The sequence below is a fragment of the Rhodamnia argentea genome, chromosome 7, assembly GCF_020921035.1.
Source record: "Rhodamnia argentea isolate NSW1041297 chromosome 7, ASM2092103v1, whole genome shotgun sequence".
NCBI lineage: Eukaryota > Viridiplantae > Streptophyta > Magnoliopsida > Myrtales > Myrtaceae > Rhodamnia > Rhodamnia argentea.
In genome coordinates this window covers 11,900,547-11,927,027 of record NC_063156.1, presented here as the reverse complement: position 1 = coordinate 11,927,027, position 26,481 = coordinate 11,900,547, and the positions used below count along the sequence as shown (strand labels likewise).

The window sequence follows — 26,481 nt, the reverse complement described above, 5'->3', positions numbered from 1 at the left end:
GCAACTGTGTCCGAAAGACATCATCAAGATACATACGTAAAAGGGGACATTTTCTCCTATCAATTGAATATGAACCAGGCACATGAACTCAAATAAACACCAGACTAATCTCCATCATTTTGCGAAAGCTTTGTTTTTCCATGTTACGTGAAAGATCTGCGCAAACCCAATAGTGCTCTCATGATAACATATGCATTTCCCGAATCATCGGCAGAGCAATAATTCTATTCCTCGAACCTTATTGCCACCAAAAAAAAAAAAAATCATGAATCTAGAGGAGGAGGAGGAGGAGGAGGAGGATTGTACTTAACATGGGACAAAGTTAAATCACCATTGATGAGACTGCTCCAACGTCAGATTTAGAGAGGGAGAGAGAAGTTGAAGAAAGGGCAAAAGTCCAGGGCGTAGAAGAAGAAGACAGAGATGACCAACAGAAACAAATCTGAGAAGAGAGAGAGAGAGAGAGAGAGAGAGATAAGTGTGGAGGAGAGAAAGATAGGCAAAGCGGTTGTTTCAACGGTTTTTCAAAAACTCTGTATAGGAAAGAGTCAAGAGGGTGGAGGATGTGACATTCAAATTGCACCCGTCACCGTTATCATGATCATCATCAGCATCGTCATGCACAGAGGAGATTAGGGAGGAAGTGTCAGGGATTTGTTTAGACCCCCGTTGTTTTTTTTTTTTTTTTTTTTGACAACCAATGACTACGAGGAGAAGCTCTCAAAACAGAGACAACACTTTCGTTAGGTATAACAAACAATTATGTGATGAGTTATGTTGGGAGAGGAAAAATCTGTAGACCGCGAATCAAATTATGCTAAGTTCGTTTTCTGACTTACGCTATCAAATGGGTATGGAGAACGAAACTAAACATTGATACCCCGAGGTGAAAGAAATCAAATTTGACCCCAAACCATTGTTGAGTACTCTTTTTGGGGACTTGCGAGCTGGGCTCTGTATACTTCTTTAACTCTGTCCCCGTAGCGGCTAGAGTTGTCAAATGGATGGGTTGGATCAGGTTTGGATCGGGTCGGGTTGAGTCGAACATTTAACCCGTTTTGACCCATTTTCATATATCTAACTCCCCATACCTAACCCGATCTATATTGTTAAAACATTTACATATTTAATCCAATCTAAGAAATTTGTTCCTTATACATTTTTGAAAAAGAAAATACTCCTAAAACATTGTGGACAATTTTTACTTTAAAAAAATTTGAATTTTTTATTTTTTAATTTTCTTTTCCTTTTTTTTCTTCTACCGACAAGGGCTTCGTGTTATTACTGATGCCAGGAAGCCTAGCTCAACAATCTCAAGGCCGAGTCCTGAGCCCTCAGTGCCCCTGCCGAGATTCATTGAGGTTAAAATTTTTTAAAATCTCTAAAATTTTCTTTTTTTTTGGTTTTGTTTTTGTTTTTCATTTTTCATTTTTTCTTTTCTCTTCCTTCTTTCTCCTCCCTATGCTGATTGTCGGACCTCGGTGATCGCTGGCAACTCGTCAACCGCCCACAGACACGACCGATTCGGACTAGCTCGTGCCGGCAAGGATCCTAGTGAGCCTCGAGCTCGACCGATCCGGGGGAGCACGAGCTTGTCGGATCCCGACGAGCTTGAGCCTTGGTTGATCCCGGCTAGTTTGAGATCGTCGGTGCCCGTCACCGGCTAGTGGCGGCAAAGGTAGGAGGAAAAAAGAAAAGTAAGAAAAAAAAATTATAATTTATTAAAAAGTTAGAATTTTTTAAAGTATTGAGGAAACCTATTTATAACTAAATTAATAGTTATCTTACCTATATCCATTTATGACCCATTAATTTTCTAAATAACCCATTTATGATCCATTTAAACTTGTTTTAAAAATTTAAAACAACACATTTATAACCCACCCATCACTAGTAAATATGGGTTAAATGTGAATTCTAGACCTATTTTGCTACCTCTAGGCAGCGGTAAGGTTTGTCTCACTAACTCTATGGACTTTATATCTAGTTAATCAATTAAAAGGAGAAAAAGGTAAGATAGAACTAGTAATCGATACTTTTGCCTGAAATTCAATTCAGTGCTGTTAATTTTGAATCTCTGTACGTTTTAGAAAGTCTTACTATTAATCGTCCGATTAAATTTTGCCACCACAGTGCTGAGTCGACATTCGAAAATTTTAAGGTGCAATCAGAAAACACATGTTGCAATTTTATTCAGTAGATTTGTTGTTGATATGAGTGAAGAAGTAAAAACGTTTGTTTTATGCAAAAAAAAAAAAAATCCCCTAAAGTAGAAAAAAAAAAAAAAGTAGACGGGAAGAAACCGCCGCCGCCACGGTGATCCTACCTGCTCAACGGCGGCCACCACCATCATGGTCGCTTATCCAATGTCCGCAACGACCACTGCAGTGGTGGTTAATTCGAGTCTATTGCGGTAGCCACGTAAGATCACCGTCGACAGAGAGCAAAATGAGATCCCCGTCCCAAGCTGGGTCTCATCCGTGAAGTAGCCATTGCAAAGATGGTCACAGTGTATCAACTTTGGCCTGGCACACTCACAAAACATGGAAGGGGGTAGGTCCGGACCTCCACGATGACGGAAGTCGTCCAAGAGGTGTGACCACCATGAATTGGTCACAGGCGAGTGGAATTTTTCGATCATTCATTTGGGCCGCGTATGGCAACAATTGTATTTCAGAAATTAACTTCTAACGAGAAATTGATTTTTCTATTTCTACTAAAAAACAGAAGTTGATTTTTCTACTTCTACTCAAGAAATTGATTTCTAATCAAAGAAATTTGTTTAGTAACGATTGAAAATTTCTACTTACAAAACATTATTAACACAAAATCTTCTATAAAAAAAAATTATTCTCGGTGGCCAAAAAATTTCTATTCATTTTTAAACTTTTTAAATTTCTTTAAAAAATATTTTTTAAATTTAAAAATATTATTTACTTTTTAAAAATAAAAAATTACTTCTGTGGTTGGAGACGGAGACGAAGACGGCGACAGTGGTGGGCTACGGTGGTCGGCGAGGGTTAATGGTTGGAGGCGGCGGACGAGCAGTGGTCGATGGTTGACGTCACCTGGTGATGGGCGGCGATTAGTGGTTTGCTAGGAGGGGTGACGGTCGGTGATTAGCAATGGTTGATGGTGGCAGTGGGCGATGATTGGCGGCGGCGGTGGTCCGCGATAGTCGCGAGTGACAATGGACAATGGCCGATGGATGTCGGTAGTGGTTGGCGGCGAGGGGCTATCGGTGGGTGGTGACGGTCAAGAGCGACGGTGGGCGGCAATAGGAAAAGGTCCGTAGTGGGCAATAGTTAGCAGTGGCCGCAAGTGGCGACCGACGGTGGTTAGCGATTGGCTGCCGGGGCCGGTGGTAGACGACGACAGAGGTCAATGGCAGGTGAAGGCCGGCATGGTCGAAAAGAAGGTGTGGGCATAACGAAAAGAGAGTGATGCAAAAAGTACTTTTTTAGTTGAGAAATAATTTTTTTTTAATTTCTCAAAATTGGGGAAAAAAACAACTCCAGACTTGAGAAGTATAAATTTCCTTCGAAAGTAAAAAATTTTACCAAACGAATTTATGTTTTAGAAGTTAAATTACCAAACAAATTTTTGCTCCAGAAGCACTTCGGAAGCAGAAATCCATTAGAAGTGTTACCATGCGCACCCTTGATTTCTAGCACTTGCATAGAAAGGGCAAAAAAAAAAGGCAAGGATTTATTTCTAGACACAAGCAGTGAGAAGACAATTATGTATTTCTTTAGTTATGAGGAAACAAGAATAGTCCGCTAAAATCAAAGTTTTAGCTGTGAATATCTATTGATAACTGAGATTTGACCTGAGTCACCATTTAACAGGAAAACTTCCAATGGGACATAAGGAGAGGAAACTGACGTTCCAAATCTGTAAGTGGGCTGCAGCATTTTGCTTCCTCTAGCACATGAAATAGCCAGAAGACGAGGTCCGGTTCTCATCTGCCACACCTGCATCAAGTTTTCGATCAATGGCATATTCAATGGAAAGGACTGCCATGCAGTATCTGAACAAGATTTTAGAGAGTGAATCACGAATGAAACATTGTGAGTTCACTCAAACTAGATGATGAGGAAATTCAATCAAAATGTGTTCAAAATGATGATCATGAATCTGTATATGATCTGACCCAAAAAAAAAAAAAAACAAGGAATTTGGATATGCATATAGTACGGTGATGACATGGATAACAATATCCATAATCCTCAAATGGTCTCGAGTAGACATCTAATATAGGCTCAGATGCAGTCCATTGACTTAGATGGAAACTGGTCCTAGATCAAGTACTTTTCCTCGTTCAACAAAAAGATGAAGAAAAGATGGCCAAAGCAACACAATCCCGCTGAACAGAGTCGTGATGAGACTTACAAGAATGATCCTAATAAGATTTGTTCAAGTAGCCATCATGAAGAACATGCTAATACCCAAATTTAGATTCTTAAGTAGAATAAAACACATGTCGTGCGTGTAAACATGCACGTGCACACGCAAGTCCAGAGAGAGAGAGGGAGGGAGCGCGCACCTCAATGATTCCTTTTCTAGGTGCATGAATAGCTAGGCAGAGGCAGTAGTCACTTTTAGTTGCTTCATAGTGAGTGGAACTCGAAGACAAACTCTCATTCACTAGCATCTCCATGAACAGACAGCTAGCATCACGGTATCCCTGTATAGCAGCAGAAGCCCATTATCAGGATGGGCCAAAAGATACTACAACATACTAATAAATATAAGAATGAATTCGAAGAAAAACCTTCCACAGACGCACTACAACCAGGGCCTGAGTGTCTAAGAGTAAAACACGGCCAAGTGAATCTGTTATTGCAGCCAGTGTACCACTGGGCGATAATGTGAGTTTTTCACCCTTCCTGGGATGATCCTTCAAACATGTCAATGGAGAAGCTGCCATTGAGAATCAACCACTTGTTAGTACTTAGAATGATAACGGAACAGCTAGGACCCTGGTAACCAGACCAGTAAAACATGGATGTGTATAGAGATGCATACTTAGCACTTGTGACTATTGTCAGAGTAAACCACAACAGTTATGGTATTATTATCACCAAAATATACACAATAAAATATTACCTCGGGCAAATGATTGAGGTTTCACTTCTGATTTTTGCGTTGAACCTTGGTCACTTCGCCATATCATTTTAGAGAAAGAAGCTATTGTTGAAAACGTCACAGGCACAACCTTTGAGAGAATTGCTCCAACTATGGATCTATTTCTATCTTCTGAAAGTCTTCAAAAGCATGAAATTAAACTTAAAAAGATATTCAGAATCAACAGGAAAAGGAACAAAGGAAAGAGGCAAAAACCAGCAAATGACCAGAAAAACTAAAATCTATAGTGACATCAGACCGCAAGACCTAACCTGAAAGCTGAAATTACGGCATCCTCACCAATGGCAATTGCACGGTAATAACGTTGACTTGACTGCCTAACAATAAAGGCAGCTCATTTCAAATATCGGTATTACTTCAGATAGTTTCCAAAAGTAGATAGAAGAACAGGAAAAAAATGAAGAATTAACTGCAGGACCCATTAACCTAGAAAGCAAAATGAAATCTTTCCATTTTTATGAGATTCGAACATAGGATATACGGAGAAACACAACACAAGCTCAACTTAACCATTACATAGAAAATAAAGGCCTTTAGGCAAGAAAAGGAATATGCTAACCTGAACTTCCATCAGAGGAGGGGGCATTATCCCAGTGATTGCTGCATCAGCACATGCACCATACTTGTTGACATTCCATAACTGGTAAGGTAATTGTTCAAAAGTGCTTCCTGAAAAACCCGACTTTCGTCTTTCCATTTCTTCCCAAAACTTAGACTTTGTTTCTTGAGACCATCTATCCAGCATACTCTACATTGCAAAAGGAAGATGTGAGATGTCGTGATGAAGAGCTTAAGGAACTGAATAGTGAAGGAATCTAGGAAATTTTAGTGCTCATTTGAAAGTCATACTAGGAAATTTCTCTCTTTTATTTTGGAAGGGGGCTACTTGAAAAATTGCTTTTACACATGTTTTAAAGAGGAAAATAAGAACTTTCAATTGCTCTTCATCACAGGAAGATTTCACTTCGATTATTACAATGGTACTAAACATAATGAAAATTTCTTCATTTAATAGTTAAAATAAAATAGTAAATTAGGACGTACATTCCGCTGTTAGCATTTATTTCCTAAAAGTAATAGAGAAAACAAAAGTTAAAACGACTAAAACATCATCGTAATATTTTCAAAAGAAGCTTATTTTGCAACAGTTTTAACAAACACTAACTATTAAAAAAAAAGAATGATTGCTCTTTAACATGTTCCTTGATAAAGAAAAGGTCATAAATGCATTACTTGATGTAAAACATTCCATGAAATTCAGATGAATATTTCAATCTGTCAGAAGGAAGATCCACCTGTATATCAGATCCATCAAAACGGGCAATCACACCTGGCATTATAGCACAAACCTCCTCTGCACAAGCATCTGTCATCAGGTCCTTCTTAGTCCCCCGAACTCTCAATCTTAATATCCGGGCAGCATGTATTATCTGTGAGAACATACATTCCAGCCATGCATTCATGTTATAAGATAATGCTTGCACACAACATTCTTGATATTCCAATTCAAATGAGTGAACCTACTCAAGATAGACAAATGTGATTCCGTAACACAGACAAGGAAAGGGATGTTCCATAAAATTCTACCTATACCGCTCAGTAGACTTGGTTTTCCATACCAAACGCATTTCATTAGTAATTTAATTATTTCTTCAAATTAAAGATGACAGGAGGAAGAGATGAAAAGAATGGAACACAAAAACCAATGGTGCCAAACCAACCAACCAGGTGACATAAATTGAGGCTCTAAGGACAAGGAAGGTTAACCATGAGGCTTTTGTTTTTACCATGTAGAAAAGCATAAACTTAAAATGAAAGGCTCCATCTGTAAATGTAATGATTTTGAGCAAAAAAGGAATGGCATAGAAGCCAGAAGGGTTGAAGGGACCTAGATTTTGAACCCTCGAAACAATCTTGTGTTGGGCTTTTTTTTTTTTTTTCCAAATGCACCACATGATAGTGCTGCCCTCCGGGACTTATCACAACTTGAGTAACCGATATAGGCATTTCAACAGCTAAATAGCTGAATGGTATGTCTTGGAATGAACCATACGAAAAAGGTTCAGACGATGATTTTTCAAAGCCTGAGGGCGAACTTACAATTGAGAAAGAGATGATCAACAAAATCACTTGAACACTTATAGATACAACAGCAGGACATGGGGAATGGTATTAATATCATGATTAACCTTACAGTTTGCTGACAATCAGGAGGACATGAAAGACACGGGCTGTAAATGCACCCAGAGAAGTAATCTTCATCTATTAGGAAAGTATTGGTCTGCCAAAACATGATTTGAAGTGAAAGATGAATTGCCTAATTTTAAATTTGGTGGGATTCCATCTATTTTATTTCCTAAAAGCTACGGCAGAATGTCTTCTGCTGCCTGCCTGGCCATCATAGATAAGATTTGTGCAAAGGCAGGTCTTTATGGAACCATCACAGATTCAAGATGCTTCTACCATCTGAGTGTCATGCTGCTGTAGTGAGACTTAAAAGATTACTGCCCTATTTGTTTGCCATTATCAGAAGCAAAAGTACTACTTTGCTTTCCCAACAAAATAATTATTATCAAATTTCAAAAACTACGAAAAGCTTATACGTCAATTTACGTGTCCCCATTTATATTGTGAAAGTGTCTATCTATGATTAAAAACAAAGTCAAAGTGCGTGAGTCTCAAATTAAGCAATAGCAAAAGGTTAAAAGTACAAGCCAATCTAGACAAGCCCACGTCTACTTTGTTAATCATCAATAAGTTACCAAGAACATTTGCCATTCAGTTTTGACATTGTGAGGCAGTAGTAGTACTATAACAGAACTAGGGGTGAGTAGGCAGAGTAGTTTTGATGAACTATTGCCTGAACAGAACGAACATATCACCAGTCTCGTCACTTCAACCATACCCCAAGTGGATGAAACTGGGGAACCTAGGCTCAAATTCAATGAGTTGCGAATAACATGCCGAAGAAGTACTTAGAATTAAAAATCTGCTGGTCTCTCTACGTCCAAAATGAGAAGATTACTACAAATCAACGAAACATGAAAAATCTGCCAAACAGACCAAGGCGATTCACAAAGCTAAAAGGACTCATCAATTCGCAGGAAAATTGCTCCCCAAAAACACTAGATGAACTCTAATCAATACGTACAGATCCAAACAGTTCCTATCGTTGTACCCTTCCGACTTCCACAGAAGATATAAAAGGACCAACAGAGAGAAGGAACAGACGGACGCATCCCGCGAGATTACCTGCTTGTGGATCAAATCGCCATTCAGTGAGTAAATCAGCAGGTGACCGCGCGAGGTGCCGACGGCGATGACACGGATCTCGTCGAAGACCAGCCACTCGACGGCGCTGATGAACTCGGCGTGGATCGGGGAGAGCTCGGGCCGGATCTTGACCCGGGGGGAGTCGGGATCGGACCACCCGATGACGAGGACGATGGATCGGTCGGCGAGGGCGAGGGAGTGGGTGTCGAGCGCACAGAGGAGGTTGGGGTTGTCGGCGAGCCAGCCCTCCTTGCCGGCGCCGAGGTCGCTGAGGTCGTCGCAGGCGATGCAGCCGAGGTCGGTGGTGTGGTTTCGCCGAGACATGGACGGGGCGGGGTCGGAGTTCGTCAAGCCATGGTTGGATTGCGATTCGTTCTGAGAGAGTTCGAAGACGGAGGAGGAGAAGGGGTCACCGGAGATCGATTCCCTTTGATGCTTTTTGTTCGGATCGATGATGTGACGATTGAAGAAGAAGAGAGCGCAACAACTGTTAAAGCAGAAATGATAAAAACTTTGACTAAAAAAAAAATGATAAAAGCAATAAATCATTTTGTTTTTTTTTTTTGGGTGGGAAAAAAATCATTTTGTTTATTTATTCAATATAAACTACACCTTTTTTTTTACCCAAAAAAAAAAAAATACACTTTTCTACCGAAGAAAAGAACCGGAACGTAATCCAATTTGGGAAAATTCACACAATTCGTACAGTAGCCCGATTATAATGTAATACTTACGTTTTTAGCTTATTCAATGTGTTTTTCAAACTATTAGTAAATGTTTAATGAAGTTATTCAGTTTGCTACGTTCATTTTTTTTTATACACCTACTTTAGAAAAAGACAAAAAATTAAGACGTTGACGTGTCTATTGTTATTTGATGACGTGAATTATTATATTCTGATTTTAGATTAATGTCTTACTTAAATGATCACGTGGAACTTTTATTTGTCATCCACCGTTAAAAATTAATGGATTGAGAGACATATCAACAGATTTTATTAATATGAATTAACACAAGGACGACATTAAATGTTATCATATAATGTAAAGATTACCTTGGGAGTGAGTTTATTTCACGGAAAACTCCATGAAAAAGGACAATGATTTCCTGAAAGTCATTTTTCAGGAGTTATTTTCATTTGTTTGATAATATGTGGTCGAAAATATTTTGTAGTGTTTGGTTTTCATTTGAAAAATTATTTCAATCTCATAACTTTATCTTATATAAAAAAGTGTAATCAAGTTGTAAAACTTATCATCAAAATATAATTGGATGTTAAAACTTTCAAAATATGCAACAAATTCCTAAAATTTATCACTAAAGTACAATTGAGTCCTAAAATTTGTAGAAAGTATAATAAGGACCTGATTTCATTAATTTGATAAGTTTTTTTTATCTTAATCATGCTTTTCTAAAGTTTTAAGATTTAATCATATTTTTAAATAAATTTTGGGGTTTAAGTGCACTTTTTGATTCGGGTCGGATCTCGACCAAGGCTAAAATCCATGGATTCGATGCCTGGTAGGGTCACCGTCAATGGCTAGAACGTGCCCGTGACCCCTCGACCAACTGCTTCCCATAATCCCATTCTCTGCTTCGTCAGCGAAAACCAAAGCAAAAGCCCAATCTTCACGTTCAGGCTCGCATCGATCCATCAACCCCTGGCAGTACGAAAGCCCTGCTTCTCCATCTTCTCTCCGGGTGAGATCGATCGGAACCCTCCACTCCCGTCGAAGTTCTCTGGCCTCTGGAGCGGGAATCAGCGAGAACCGCTTTGATCACCATCCCCCTTCCGTCGCCGTCGGAGGTTGAAGTAGAAGAAGAAGCAGGAGGAGGAGAGGACTAGCCCTAGCCTTCGGCTCGCCGGAGGTCTTGAATTGATTCTGGGTCGTTGGGAGATGGCGGTGTCGGAGGACGAGTGCTCGACGGCGAGGTCCGGGGCATCCACGTCGACGTCGCGCAAGACCCACTACCTGGCCAAGTGCGTCGTCCGCGGAAGCGCCATCCTTCAGGTCGCCTACGGCCGCCTCCGTTCGCCGTCCTCTCGGGACGTCGTTTTCGGCAAGGTTCCTTCTATTTGCCCCCAGTCTCTCTCTCTCTCTCTCTCTCCCCATTATTAGTATGTGCCGATTAACAAATTTGCCTGGCGGATAAAAATTGAGTTGCGCAATTTGGTGTGTCGGAGTTGGATGGAGAGTTCGTGAAATCATGCTTGATTCACGTGAAACTTGTATAAGTCAGTTCGACTCGTGCATCTTCAATACTTAAGCTTGCCGTGGTTCATTGATGGAAGCTCTTTATTCTGGACTTGTTTGATATGTATCCACTTTGAAGCCTTTGGCTATAATTTAAGTTGTTGTGTAGAATTCGAAAGGCAACATGATAGCCTCTATGGGGTCCGCAATGTTGAGGTAGTATTTATTTGGAGATTGCTTGAATGTCACTCTCCTTCGCTTCTTGCTCTTGCAATTTGTTTGGTTGGTTCATGAAGAGGTCAGAAGTAGAACTGAGCAAGGCACTGCAGTGTACTAACTCAGTGTGTTGTTCAGTGATAAACTCACTATCTTCCAGGAAAGATTGACTGTTGAGACAATTAAAGGAGTTGCTCTGCAGGTGGAGTGGAGGTCTCCATCCATTGTGTCTCCTTGTTGCTGCCAGCGGTTTATTATAAGAAATCCTCAGAAATTTTTCTTGACATTGGTTGTGTGCTTAAGTTCTGTAAATGCAATTTATAGCTAGTATGATATGACTTGTATGCATTATGTTGTCAGTAATGTATAGTTGTACTTGACAATTATATGAGAAGAACTGAAAGCAAGTCAGTTGGCAGACAGATTGTTTTAAATCTGTGGACTTTGATTTTTCCATATGAATGCATGTTCGATATTCTTCTTTTTTCCATTTATTGCATCTGTCCCTGGAATTCTACTTTTGCATTTGAATTCTTTGGGTTTATTCTTGACAGTTATTGTATACCAGCTTTCCATAATTTTGGCAAGCACGGGATTTTCTTCCTTGGTTGTGGGTGGGAAGCGCAATGCAGCTCTTTAGTTTCATGGAGCCTGCAGGTTGTTAGGATAGAATTGCAAAAATAGCTGTGACCAACTATCTTTATGGTTCTATTAAAATGCCAGTCACAAAACCTATTAAATTTTGTGAATTTAGGTTCCCAATTCAAATGTGCCTCTCGTTTAATTGGACATTTCCTGTTTCGCCTGATATCTTCCCACATGTTGCGATTTCAAATGAAGACAGTTATTTACTTTTAATGGTAGCGTCTCCTCTAAATGTGATCCTGGATATGGTATAACAGGAGACATCCATAGAGCTGGCATTCATTGACAATGATGGGGTTGTGCAGTCCATCTGTGAGCAGTCCGTGTTTGGTACAATTAAGGATCTCGCAATCCTCCCCTGGAATGAAAAGTTTGATGCACATAACATTCAGGTCTATCAATTTATGTACTTTACCACAACATTCTTATTGGGGATATTTTCTCATTTCTTATCTTTCATGGCAGAAATTTGTCAGGATGTCATGAATGAAATTTCTTTGGCAAATTACAATGCACACATTGATCATTCTGAATGTTATTTCTTTGTAATCTTATGAAGATGAAGGGAAAGGATCTTTTGGTTGTTATATCTGATTCTGGGAAGCTTTCATTTCTCACATTTTGCGGAGAAATGAACAGGTTATTTCATTTCCTTTTTATCTCTTCCTGTATCAAATTTGAGTACTTTTGTGGCTTGTTTTATCCTTATTAAGAGGTAGGGACAAGATGTCTTATCTGGGAACGATGGCTATTTGTTCATTAACTCAGGTTTTTGCCGGTGACAAGTGTTCAACTTTCCAATCCTGGGAACTCAAGAAATCAGCTTGGTAGAATGTTAGCTGTTGATTCGGTGTAAGTTACATGTGTAGTTATGAGATTCAGAAAACACAATCAAATCTGATGATTCCAGTGTGCAAGTGTGATTTTTCTTTGTCTGTGCTTGAGTCATATTTATTTTGCATGTCCATAGAATTGATAGGCTTCTTTGTCTTATTTTGGAGCAAATTACTCCATAATTACAGTAATTGAGTTTTATGCGTAGAATAATTACTGAAGCATAAGTTTGTGTCTCTTGAAGCTGAGTATATGTATAAGGAATAAGTAGGACAATTGGAAGTAAGATATGTGATTGGCATTTTGGAAATGACTAAGCAACTTGTAGTTATATGAACATTAGTTACTGAGTCGTTAGGATGTGATGTTTCTGTAATCAGTAATGAAAATCATTAAAGTTATTTGCAGTTGCACCAACTAGAACCATAATTTTCCTACTTCAGATCATGAGATAATAGTCTCTGAAGTTTCGAAAATTACCATATGGATGGTGTCAAGAATCATATCTACAAAGACTAAAGTATTTGGGGTCTCAGATCCTTTAAAGTCTTTTGGCGCATTCTCTCCAATCTCACCACGAGGCATACATGAGATAACTTTGAGAAACAGGTTATGTGCTTGGAACAGTGGCATCTTTAGGTTTTAATGTCATTCTCTATTTATGATAAACAAGGGAATGTCGTTGTTTTGGTCATATACAACGCAGTGGATAGTTCTATGCTATGTGGTTTAGGAATAGGTGTGGCCTGGACATGGTACATTGTTGAAGAAATACATACATAGCCATTATCTCCTTCATGTTCACTATACACTCTTTTTGTCCTAGCTCTTTTCTCCTTCTAAACCTTGTGTTGCAACACGTGCTTCAAAGTCAACTTAAGTAACCTTTACGATTGAGAATTATCTGAAGATCTTACTCCTCGTCTATGCTTTTCTTTGTCCAGAGGTGGTTTTGTAGCTGTTAGCGCATATGAGGACCGATTTGCTCTCTTCTCTGTTTCAGTTTCTGTTGGAAGCTGTACTATTGATCAGGTTGGATGCAAAATTATGTTCCTTTGTATATGTATGTCTGGAATAAGCAGTCTGGGAGATCTTTATTCTTATGGATGTTCTCAGTGCCCAATTAATTCCCTCGTGCTGCAATTTCAGAGGATTTTTTATCCCCCTGACAGTGGAGACACATTTGCTGGAAAAAGCTTCCAGAAGCCCAATATATGTGGAACTATATGGAGCATGTGTTTTTTATCAAATCAACCAAGTAAGGAGCATGATACTGTATTAGCCGTTCTTCTGAATAGGTATGAATTTTGAGTATTATGTCCTGCTAGGAAACTTGTGTACACAAAATATTTAGTTGTTCACACACTATCAGATGAATTTTACTTTCTATTCTAGTTTTGTATTTGTTTTGGTGCTTTAACCCCATGACAAACTGATCTAATCAGTTCTGCAGGAGGGGTGCAAGTCTGAATGAGTTGTTGTTATTCGGATGGAATATTAGAGAGCAAGACTTGCATTTTATTTCTCAGTATGTTGAGGCTGGGCCGTTAGCACATAACCTCATTGAAGTTCCTCATCTTCATGGATTTGTCTTTTTGATGAGGCTTGGTGATGTTCTCTTGATGGATCTTCGAGATGATTGCAATCCCTGTTGTGTCTATAGGACAAGTTTGAATTCTTTACCTCCTTCAGTGGAGGAGATTGATGTGGTGGAAGAAACATGTAGTGTACATGACTTCAGCATGGATGATGAAGGGTCAAACGATGCTGCATGTGCTTTACTGAAGCTGAGGGATCATGATCCCATGTGTATAGATGACGACGACTGCAATGCTAAGTCAAGCTCCACATATGTCTGCTCATGGAGTTGGGAACCTGGAAACTCTAGAAATCAGAGGATGATATTTTGTGTAGATACAGGAGAACTTTTCATAATTGAAGTTTCTTCTGATTTTAATGGTCTTAAAGTTAATTTATCTGAATGTCTATATAGAGATCTACCATGCAAGGCTCTTCTATGGGTAGAAGGTCGATTCTTGGCTGCAATTGTTGAGATGGGAGATGGGAAGATCCTGAAATTTGAAAATGGGAAACTAACATATGCAAATCCTGTCCAAAGTAATTGTCCTATCTTGGATGTGTCACTAGCAGATTTTCATGATGAAAAACAAGATCAGATGTTTGTCTGTTGTGGAGTGGCACCCGAAGGATCACTCAGAATTATTCGAAGTGGCATCAATGTTGAGAAGCTGTTGAAAACTGCTTCCATTTATCAAGGCATAACTGGTATTTGGACGATGAAGATGAAAGTGACAGACTGCTATCATTCTTTCCTTGTACTATCATTTGTCGAAGAAACAAGGGTATTATCTGTTGGTCTAAGCTTTACCGATGTGACTGATGCAGTCGGTTTCCAGCCTGATGTCTGTACTTCGGCCTCTGGCCTTGTAGAAGATGGTTGGCTAATCCAGATACACCGGTGTGCAGTGAGGCTTTGTTTGCCTACCAAGGCTGCCCATTCAGAAGGCATTCCTTCATCCTCACCAATATGCGCAACTTGGTCTCCCAGGAATGTTGGTATTAGTATGGGTGCAGTGGGACATCACTTTGTTGTGATTTCTACTTCTAATCCTTGCCTTCTAATAGTTCTAGGGATTAAAGCCCTTTCTACATATCAATATGAAATATTCGACGTGCACCATCTGAGATTTCAAAGTGAAATTTCCTGCATTTCTGTACCTCAGAATTACTTTGAACGAGAACAGTCCTGTTCCTACGTCAGCAGAAGAGATATTAAGCATGCTGAATCTCTTCCTCAAGGAGTTCATATTGGCAATATCGTTGTGATTGGCACGCATAGGCCTTCTGTGGAAGTTATTTCTATCATTCCTGATCAAGGCCTTCGAGTGATTGCATCAGGGACCATAACGTTAACCAGTACAATGGGCACTGTAGTCAGCGGTTGTATCCCCCAGGACGTAAGGCTTGTATTAGTGGACACATTATATGTTCTTTCCGGTTTGAGGAATGGGATGCTTCTCCGTTTTGAGTGGCCTACAGCCTCATGGATGAATTCTTCAGAGTTACTATGTCAGAACTCTTCTAGTAGTCCTTATCGTGGAAATGCATACGCAGCAGCGTCAGAGATAAAGGCAAATTATTTCAGCCGAGGAATGTCTACTGGTGTCTTGTCTGGGAAGTTTGGAGATATCCATCCTATTAATCTTCAATTAATAGCCACTCGTCGAATCGGGGTAACTCCTGTTTTTCTGGTGCCCTTGAGTGATTCTCTGGATTCTGACATGATTGCTCTCAGTGATAGACCCTGGTTGTTGCAAACAGCAAGGCACAGCCTATCTTTTTCATCGATTTCTTTTCAACCTGCAACTCATGTAACTCCAGTTTGTTCGGCTGAGTGCACCAAGGGAGTTCTATTTGTTGCCGGAAACAGTTTACATTTGGTGAGTATTGATCTTATTCTTATTATTCTGGTGGCTTTTTCTTGTTAGACTGCTCTTTCTTTTCATCACGTTTGAAGCTCTTTAGTGTCATTCTGTATTAGCAGTTCAACAGTGGAAGTATCCTTTACATGAGCCATGACCACTAATTATCTGCAATTCTGATTTGTTATCTCTTGTTATTTCACGTCCTAATTTTATTTCTTTTTGGGCTAAGGAGAAATTGTACTTACAAAAGCATTGGTGACTGTCTTCTCTTATCCATGATTTATTTTAACTAGATTGATGATGAAAATACATCTAAATACCCATCCAAAAGATTTAGAAAATCTATAATAATTGCACATTTAATGCATCATGTCCACTCCCATAACAAACTCTTGAAAAGCTCTCCATTCCTCCCTGAATGAAAATACGGATTAAAGTTTTCTATTCTACATTCCCAAACAAACAATTGTTGGTTTCTAGGAGTTGCTGGATAAACACTAATTCACATTTCACAATCAAGTCACAATGGAAGCACTGTTCCTTTTATGCTGTACTAGCGATTTTGTCCACTAAATAACCGTTCCTGAACTGTATGGTAAGTATCTTATTTATTCGTGACCTGTTATGATCAATGTAGTGCTAATCATAGGAATGTATTTTAGCTACAAATGTCTAATTTTACTATACAATGGAGTCTTTTAACTATGATTCAGACATAATACTGTTGATATAGTCCTAAGTGAATTGAATATTCACATCTTAGTTCAAGTACGTGATCTGAGACAAGGATGTTCCACATTCCGCGTTTCTGTTCCATGTCCCAGAGCAATCCACATCCTAAATAATCTTTGCTTGTACATCCACGGTGTTCTTTCCAGCTGTTGCCCAGTCAATTCCAGTCAATGCATCAAGAAAAGAGCTGTCATTGCTGTTTAGCGGGTAGCAGCTAATGATATTCAGCATTTTTGTTACATGGGAAAAGATCTACTTGCAATCGAAAGTCTTTTTTGCTGGACTTCATGAGCTATAAGAATGTTATCTATTGCTGCTTCTTAGGTAAAAGACAATCGCACTTTGAGCTATCACTCTTAAATGGTCTTCCAGGGATAACTAGCTTTACCATAGATTCATTTCCTTGATTAATCAGTTTATGAAATTGTTGTTTGATTCCTGCCTTTTGTCTGTCAAATGAAATTTTTCTTTGAAAAGGCTAAAAAGTACTTTTATCTATGCATCTCTTATTATTTTGGATTGCAACTTCCATATGATCGAATGAAGGAGCCAAACTCAACCTTCTTTTAGTTCATGAATGAAGTGAACTTGGCTATTTCACACATGAAGAATAAAGATTAGGAACTTGAAAGGCAAAGTTCACTGTTAATTGTAAATTGTGATATCACGAGAACTTGAAAAAGCTTGTGGTTTGATTAATATATTGCTGAGACAAAACTCCTTCCATACATCACAGGCTCACAGCAAATTTCTTTTCTGATCAGCAAAATAAGACCCCACCAGGTGTGCAACCCATTTGAAAATTCCAGTCTAAAAGAGTATAAGATATATGCAAATATGCAAACTTCTCTTATAGTGGGCCACAAGTTCATTGCCAATCATTGCAGCTCAAACATTCTTGAGTCTTTATGTGATCAAGTTCCTGGAGTCAGTTGTTATCTTGTAAACAAGTTAATATTATGGGAAGCAAGCCTCTTGATGCGGCAAAGTACGGTAATGTAATCTATTTGATGATTAACAGAACTGCCCAAATTTTTTTCCTACCCTTAAATGAAGGTTTCACCACCACATTGACAAGTATGAGAGCTTATAATTGAGATGGATGAATGGTCTGTTTTCTCTAGATTTCGTGGTTGGTCAGATAGCTGTAGACGGCCCTCTAGTCTTTCAAATAGACTATGGTTGCTCTGAATGGAAAAACATGATGCTTTTTTCTTTTTCTTTTTTTGCAATTTTAGCAAATGATGGAGACTTTCTGCGTTGGCATATATGCAGGTTAGCATGTTGAACTTGAGATTGCACTTTTCATTAACTTCCTTCGATAGTTGTGCCCAATGTTGCCAAGTGGAGTGGAACCTCTTATCAATACTTCTCTGAAGCACATGATGCTTTGAAAACTTGTCGTGGTGAACATTGTACGTGTTCCTAAGAAAAGAAAAGGAATTTGTCCATTTTTGGGGGTCCTTCTTTTATTCTTAGGCTGCATAGGTGTTGTTAGCAAGTTATTCGTGGGCGGTGCTGATGATGCATCAACCCAAGGCTGTTCTATACTTTCCCTTCCTTTAAGGATGGTAGTGATCGTGGACTGCGGAGTTGGTGATGTTTCATTTCATAGTTATTGCATTCATTTCTAAAGCCTCACTGTGTTCATCCAAACTTACTTTCCATTAAAGAGGAATGCTGTAGATTCAGTAACATACAATTATTAAGGACACCAACGTGACGTTGCATATTTTGCAAGGTGGAAATGGTGCATAGCAAGAGGCTTAATGTACAGAAGTTTCAGATTGAAGGTACTCCAAGAAAAGTTTTGTATCATAGCGATAGCAGGCTACTACTTGTGATGAGGACTGAATTAAGTGCCGATACATGCACATCCGACATATGTTGCGTGGATCCTTACAGTGGCTCAGTGTTGTCAACTTTTAAACTTGAACCAGGAGAAATTGGAAAATGCATGGAGGTAGTGAGGGTTGGGAGGGAACAAGTAGTTCTGATTGGGACCAGTCGATCTTGTGGTCCTGCTATAATGCCCAGTGGTGAAGCTGAGAGGTACACTTTCTGGCCAATGTCCTACTGTATCTCTTAGTATTAATTTTTATTTAGATTTTGTCTCTCATTAAATAAAGATGCCATGTCATTTGGGATTTGATTTTTTTCATTCTTGCATTATCTCTAGTACCAGTTCATTCGGTACCTGTAATTTCAGAATCTTAAAGATCTACTTGTGCCTCTGTTGTCACATCCTTCTCTTTTTACCCTGAAGATGTTTATGCTAACTGGATGGTTTTCGACAGTACCAAAGGCCGTCTGATTGTGCTCTGCCTTGAGCAGACGCAGAATTTGGATGGTGGTCCAACGGCATTCTTCAGGAAGGCAGGTTCATTTTCTAAACGCAGTTCACCATTTCGTGAGATTGTTGGATACGCGACTGAGCAGCTATCGAGTAGTAGTTTCTGCAGCAGTGAAGAGGATACTAGTTGTGAGGGAATCAAACATGAAGAAAGTGAAGTTTGGCAGTTACGATTGGCTTATTCAACTATATGGACAGGAATGGTGCTTGCTGTTTGTCCGTATCTGGATCATCTTTTTTTGGCATCAGCCGGCAATGCTGTAATCTTCCTAGCCATATCTTTTGCTTTTTTAGTCCATGAAGGACAGGATATTTTTGGGCTCTACTGATCATATTGTTGGCGTCTTTTTTCCAGTTCTATGTATGTGGTTTTGTAAATGAAAATCCACAAAAGGTGAAAAGGTTTGCTATGGGAAGGACTCGTTTTATGATTACGTCTTTGACGTCGCATTTTACCAGAATTGCTGTTGGTGATTGCCGTGATGGTATTCTTTTCTACTCTTATCATGAGGTCTGTAGCATTTCCTTAGTCATTCCTGGCAACTACATTTTTCCTGCTTATTCTTTGGTTCATGAATATTCCTTGGGGAACTTCTTTTGATGCCAGGATGGAAGAAAACTAGAGCAAGATTATTCTGATCCATCCCAACGATTAGTTGCTGATTGTACTCTTGTGGATGTCAACACAGCTGTTGTTTCAGACAGGAAAGGGAGTATTGCTGTCTTATCAGCTCCTGATCGTACAGAAGGTCAGTAATTGGTCAACCAGTGTACATCATGAAATAACTCTGGATGCAAACTGATGTGAAACTTAGTGATGTGCACTGTATCTGTATAGGCACTGTTTTGTGTTGAGCATCTGCAATTAATAAGATTAGAAGGCTAATGAAGATTGAGGCATCTTATTATTAGAATGGAGCATCTAGACAGGTCAAAGGAGTTTCTTAGATACTTATAGAGCCACAGTTTTATCTTTTTTACTCACCTTAATGTGCTATAAGAATTGCTGTCACTATTAAAGAAAAGGGCTCTTCAAGATACTATGGCGTTTGTCGAAGGGTGAACTGTTGTTTGGCCTTGGATAGGAGATATATAGCCAGCTCCACTAAGTTGGATGAGTGTTATTGGATCTTCGTTTTTGTTATTGTTGTTTGAAGAATAGTTGTTGCTTTGTATCTGCTGTTGATCCTTTATTTCCTTGACCCAATGTGTTTTCCTTTCTTGATTTCTCTCAATTTATTCTCGTTATCAGATAATGCAAGTCCAGAGAGCAACTTGACATTGGGTTGTGCCTATTATATGGGAGAGATTGGGATGAGCATCAAGAAGGTAATTCATGTTATTGGCACGCAGCTGTTGTGCAGAAAGTTTACAACCGTATGGCTTTCAATTTGTTCAGTTGTCTTTAAACATTGAGCAAGCAGTGAATCTTGAGATCTAGATAAAATTGGGTGAAGTGCGAGCTTAGGACCTGTTTGATGAAGCATTTGTTTCCGCTAGTGGAAGGTTTGGAAACTTATTTATGACATCCTTATCGAGTATAAAACTTGAAAGTATATCCATTTGAACATTGATAAGATGGAGCATGATGTTCATTGCAATCAAAAATTAATATTTCATCAGCATACAATCCAAGCCTTGAAAGTCAAATTAGGTATGACTTTAGATATAGGCAAAACATGACTGAATATTTGAATGAATGAGAATAATTCAATTCTCAATTACTGAATTTTCCTCTTTTAGAGTTGCTAATTTTGTTAGATTATTTCTTCAACTTTCGATCGATGATGATAATATCAGTAAGTTGAATGGGTTGATTGTCTGATTCATTTGGGAGCTTTCTTTTTGGTGGCATGTTGTTCATCTTATTGCGTGGCGCTTTCTATGGTTGGGCTTAAGTTGTTGCTGGTGATCTCTCTCGTGTTAGGATGTTATTGTCCACCATCTCTGATGATCTGAACTGTATTCTATTTGCAGGGATCCTTCTCTTATAAACTCTCAGCTGATGATATGTTGAGGGCATCTGATGACCCAATTTTGAAAGTTGACTTGGCCCACAATATTATCATTGTCAGCACATTACTAGGAAGTATAACAGTCTTTATTCCAATATCAAGGTGCTATTTCAGAATTTGCTTCCTTTATGTATCTAGCATAGGCAAAGATGTCAGTCAGTATGCATACCTGTACCATACATTAAAGTAAATGCTTGTCCTCAATTTGTGTGGAAGTTTTTCTTGGGTGCCTTATCTGTGTCATGCGAGGTTGGTGTTGACCAAGTAGGGAAGAGAATAGCAAGTTAAGGCTTCTGTTTCCAAATTGTGAAAGCAATGATTTACTGAAAGATGCCAAACCGAGATTCCCCTGATTCTTGTAAAAGAAGTGCAGGAAGCTCTTGGGATATGAAAGGAGTGAATTTTGTGTCATAAGCATTAAGTTTCTCGAATTTGTAATAGTAATTGGACCTGATACAATCGATGCTTTTGGTTTTGGTTTTGCTGCTTTAAGTCCCTAGCTTTCTACATCCTCTTTGCCTGTGGAGGGTTTGGAAACTTATTTAGGACTTTGAGGATATACTCATTAAGTCCAAGAAAAAATTACTTTCGTGCTTTGCCTTTTACTAGTTTTATGAAGGCAAGAGCCACAATTTGCTGCTTTACATGTTGCTTTTTATCATGCACTTTGGGAATACCTTAGCTATTGGGATTAATGCTTGTCTACTCACAGACTTCGGCCTAGTGGATTTTAGCTCTCTATGTCTTCCTTCTTTGACAGTGGCTTGTCATGATTGATTAATGGTATGTCTGGTGGTAGGCATGTTTAGTTGTTCACTTGAGACCGATCAGTTTGGATATTTAAAATGTAAATTAGATTGCCTCATAAGGTACTGTGTCTACATTTGATTTTCTTTATAATTGGTTGCGCAGAAAATTCTTTCATGGTATTTCACATCCTCTTTACATCATAAATTGTTCTCGTGAGAAACTTCTGGTGTAAATGCCTTGCTTTCCTTTAATTCCTGATATGCTGAAGTCCCAATTCAGTTTATTCTCAATCTTCAACAGCTGAGAGAACTCTGAATGATGCACCACCTGCTTTATGCCTTCTCTTTAGCAACAATCTGTCAATTTAAGATATGCCTCACATCTGGATAACTTCCGATACTGTAGATAATATGCTGGAATCAATATTCAGCCAAGTTACTTTTACCATATATTACTAGGGAGCAACCCGCTTTGTCATTGTCAAATTTCTCCAAATATGTGCTAGTGAAGAGGCTTTTGCTATGGATTGTATCAAGAGAATTTGTTGAGGTCGAAGATCTGAGGTTTTAAGTATTACAGCAACCCAATTAAATTAAGACAGCAGAGTTCTTTTATAGGGATGCATCTTTTAGTTTCCATGACAAAATCATTTCTGATATGTTAATGTGGCCGTCATGTTGTGCCTAGACATTATTATTTATACATGCAAAAGAAATTTCCAAGTTTTAATTGGGGCTAGTATTGTTCTATGGTGACAATTGGCAATTCTAGTACTGCTTCTGGACTTCCTTGGCTATGGTGCTAGGGGGGCTTTCCTTGCTTTCTCTGAAGTGGGGATTGCTTTTGATTTACAATTTAAACAGAGTCAAAGACAAAAGAGGAGCGACCCTTTTGGCTGTAGCTTTAGCTTGTAGATGAGGGAAGTGAAGCACTGCACAGTGTAGAATGCCTCTATTGGTGGCACTAGGTTCTAGTGCCCTGAAAGTCTTATAATGATCTTTGCTCGTATCCCAGCCACGTGAAATTCAATCTCTTTTATTGAAGAACAAGATATTTGAAGAATTTGGAGGACGAAATGAAAAAAGACAACCTTGTAAACCTGTTTGATACCTGAAACAAAAAAACTTGTTTGATACTGATAAGTTCAACAATCCATGATGCTGGCTATGTCAGTCTGAATTATGCCGCTCTTGTTAGGCATGTAAATTAGTGGAAACCAAAAATTTCTGGAAATTCCTCTGTAGCTGTAAAATCTGGCTATTCATCTACTTTATCATCTTTACTCATTCTTTTGCTTCTTTATCAGTAATAGTATTTCATTAAGAGGCAACAAGGGTATACCAAGCATTTACATCAATACTCGTGGCATCAACAAGTGAATCCTTGTTTCAGATCCAACCTGTATATGGAGATTTGTTTTCGCTTTCTTTCTGATATGATTCCTTTGACGCACCATAAATTTGTTGGGTGAATTTGCCTAAGATTGTTGCCAAGCATAGCACCCTTTCTTTATGCAGCATGTTGCTTTAATGGCATGGAAGGGTGTTATGAATGTAATGCATATTCTGATCGTTGGCATTCTGATAGAGGCATTTGATTGCATCATGTGTGGGGAAATGTTTACTTGAATATAGGAGTTGCATCAAATTTGTGCTCGAGCATTGACGCGCTTTCAGTGTGATATTATAGTGATTGAATTTCGGATTTTATTGAACCAGTATGTCTTTTTCCCTCAACTAAATGGGATAATTGTAGCAGCTTATGAAGTGAATGATGATTTTAAGATTGTCTTCTTGTTATTGATTATAATACAGAACTAATGTAATGCTTAAAATTGCCATGCATGCAGGGATGAGTATGAACTCCTGGAAGCAGTGCAGGCTAAACTGGCTGTCCATCCATTGACAGCCCCCGTTTTAGGAAATGATCATAATGAGTTCCGTAGTCGTGAAAATCTGGTAAGGACTGATGAACTCTCTTGTTGTGATTATCTGTACTGCAGATACGAAGTTTTACTGGGAGCATTGCAATTATCACTTCAGTTATTATCTCCATATTTGTACTTGAGGGTGATTGACATGTTTGTCCTTTTCAAATGCTGTGCAATTAAATACATAACTTGTGCCTTTCTGGACTGAGGTGTGTGAATCATCATGATGCCAATTTTACCTTCCATTAGTGGAGCTCTCTGTAGAGTTGAAATTTTGTTTGAGTTTATCAAGCATGTAATTTCACAATTCCATTTTCAGATACAGAGGTGTTGTCCTGCTTCGAATTAGATAACATGGTCACTACTTGATCATTGTATTCAGGAATGCTCTCTGTTGCATAGGAGCAGGCATACGTAGTTACTAGTGACGCTTATCTTAATGGAAAATATCCTCTGTTCAAAGCTTAGTATCAGTTTTCAGGTAGCTTCTTGGGGGTTGGGTGTGGCCAGCTGATGAGCGGTACAATTTTGTGAACCTGTGAAGGACCCATCTTTGCTTGGGGCAGAACTCCTTGTTGTTGGAAATGATATCCTTCTAGTATTTTAAAATCTTCAGAAAGAATCCAGGCTACCGCGGTAACTTGAACCAGAGTAATTTCCATCTATCTCGGTTTTCTAAAAGCCTAATATCATTGGAGAAAAGGGAGATATAAGTGCACTTTGGGCTGATGGTGCTATTTACTGATGGAGGGGTTTATATGCCACGTGAGAAAATGATGGGAGTAGCTCTCTGTCTAACACACCCTTAGGAGAAAATTGGGGAAACACAAGACTTGAAAAAGACATATAAGAGTTTCTGTTGTCAGAAGATGACTTGAACTGTGCATGGATTAGTGACTTGGTCCAGCTACTCCTTGTTGCTAGACATACTAACCCCCTCAACCGAGAGACGCATAAGAATGATATGATGGTAAGCGAACTCCGCTGTAACACCGCATTAGTGCAATGTAAAGCTGTCACAAACAGCCATTGTCGCTATACACACTAACCCCCTCAACAGAGAGAGAGAGAAGAATTATATGATGGCAAGCGAACTCTGCTGTGACACCACATAAGTGTGATGTAAAGATATCACAAACAGTCAGAAAATTCAGTAATAAGTGAAAAACTATTTGTTAGAATGTGTGAACTGATTACTCTATGCTCTCTGCTATCGATTTGGTTTCTTCATATAATTTTCAACCCGTCCTTTTTTACTGTTGTGCTGAACACTCTTTGCCGCTCCTTGTCTCTACGAGAGTCATTGTGTTATCTGCATTTGTTATATCCTTCTTACCCCTGTTCTCATGGTTGCTCCTAATTCTTTTGATGAAGGTTGGGATACCTAAGGTTCTAGATGGCGACCTGCTTTCTCAGTTTTTGGAGCTTACAAGCATGCAACAGGAGGCTGTACTCTCACTGCCTCTTTGCGCGCCAGAGACAATCAAATTGAGCTCAGTACCATTTTCTCCGATTCCGGTCAATCAGGTCGTGCAGCTCCTAGAACGGGTTCATTATGCTTTAAATTAGTCTGCCGTTGCAAGTTTCTTCACATACTGCATGCTTCTCCACGGGAGGATTCTGTCAAGTTGCAGAATATGCAAAGGGCACTGTTTTTGACAGTACAGTTATGCTTAAGCGATGAAGTGCCCGTCTGAGACGCCCAAGCATACATGGGAGTTACAAACTCAGATCAATGACCATACGCTACCCGAGAGTGGAGAGTTTTACTACACTGAAGCTTGTACACTCCAATTCTCTTACCGGGAGGATGTTTGCGCATATGGGTAAAACAATGGTTCAGGAGTGGTTTTCACATTTGTGCTGTATATATGATTACAAAAACCTTTTTCTTTTTACCTACATACCTTGTCAAGTTAATTCACAAAAGCTAAATCGTGATGTCTGGCGTCAGCCTCTTAAATAGATGTTCTTACTCTTGCACAAGGAAATGCAGTGTTTCTTGTACCGAGAGGCATTTCCGGGTCGAGAGGAGAGGCCGATTTATCTCCAGATTCTACACAAAATAGTGTTTGACATGGATCCCGCAGAGTCTAGTGGATACTGTTGTCGTGATTCTTTTGTATTGAGAGGTGTCCAAGAATGTTGTGAAGTGCAATGGGTTTCTCAAGTAATATGAAGTGTACGTTTATTAGTACGCACACGAGGAACAAAATTATAGCTTTGTTCAATGGTTAATCACTCTTATCAAGTCACCGGAGCAACTTCATCTTTTGAAGGAAATGAACGGAACCGTGAAGTGTTGGCTACAAGTACGTTGGGAGGTTTTAACTTTTGGAGATTGAAAAGTATTGATGGGATTTGCTATGCATCGGTATAGCGGTAGCAGTCGAAATTTGCAAGTTTTAAGAATGTTTCCTTCAGAGTTGGAGCCCTACTCTTCCGGTCCCTTCCTCCACCTTCTCTCCTTCATTGAAGTTCTCGAGAGCGATTTGTCATTGGATTATGCGTTGGGTTCTATAGAGTCCAATCTCTGTTCAGTTTCTTAACTTCTCTTTCAAGATTTAAGTTATAAAAGTATTACTCTTTTAAGTCTTTAGAAGTAATGATTGAATTTATATGTAAATCTACGAGCCGATATCTTGACATTTCGAAAGATTCTACGCGTTTCTTGTGAAACAACAGTCGAAACACAAGCAAAATGTAAATGGTAAAAATCAGTCTATACAGTTAACTATTATCTGTACGATGTATGAAGTTCAAAAGTACTCTATCCCTCTACTTTAACGTTGTCAAAGTGGTCACGCCCTCTGTCGCACATATATGTTAGACACGTGTAACAATCTTCATTACGAACTTATGCTGTATACACTTAGCAATTACTTTTGATTAACGGAAACAATATGTTGATTTTGCCTCTGGCCATCACAGCTTTTACTCGACT

General features: G+C 39.0%; 2 protein-coding genes across 2 annotated transcripts; one reads left to right on the top strand and one right to left on the bottom strand.

Moving 5' to 3' along the window:
* Window positions 1-3,689: 3,689 nt before the first annotated feature.
* Window positions 3,690-8,878, bottom strand: LOC115741836 (rab3 GTPase-activating protein non-catalytic subunit). The gene is made up of 8 exons (XM_030675842.2): window positions 8,401-8,878; window positions 6,444-6,578; window positions 5,708-5,896; window positions 5,400-5,461; window positions 5,110-5,267; window positions 4,775-4,923; window positions 4,547-4,687; window positions 3,690-3,974 (listed from the first exon to the last, which is right to left on the bottom strand). Exons 1-8 carry the CDS (start codon window positions 8,743-8,745, stop codon window positions 3,786-3,788), a joined length of 1,368 nt encoding a protein of 455 aa, XP_030531702.1. The 5' UTR covers window positions 8,746-8,878; the 3' UTR covers window positions 3,690-3,785.
* Window positions 8,879-9,972: 1,094 nt separating this feature from the next.
* On the top strand, window positions 9,973-25,711 carry LOC115741835 (pre-mRNA-splicing factor RSE1). The gene is made up of 15 exons (XM_030675841.2): window positions 9,973-10,487; window positions 11,735-11,869; window positions 12,037-12,116; window positions 12,246-12,329; window positions 13,256-13,343; window positions 13,461-13,609; window positions 13,765-15,772; window positions 18,231-18,541; window positions 18,787-19,102; window positions 19,198-19,353; window positions 19,450-19,591; window positions 20,095-20,171; window positions 20,820-20,959; window positions 23,457-23,565; window positions 24,912-25,711. The coding sequence occupies exons 1-15, from the start codon at window positions 10,320-10,322 to the stop codon at window positions 25,104-25,106; spliced, it is 4,158 nt and encodes a 1,385-aa protein (XP_030531701.1). The 5' UTR covers window positions 9,973-10,319; the 3' UTR covers window positions 25,107-25,711.
* Window positions 25,712-26,481: the final 770 nt, after the last annotated feature.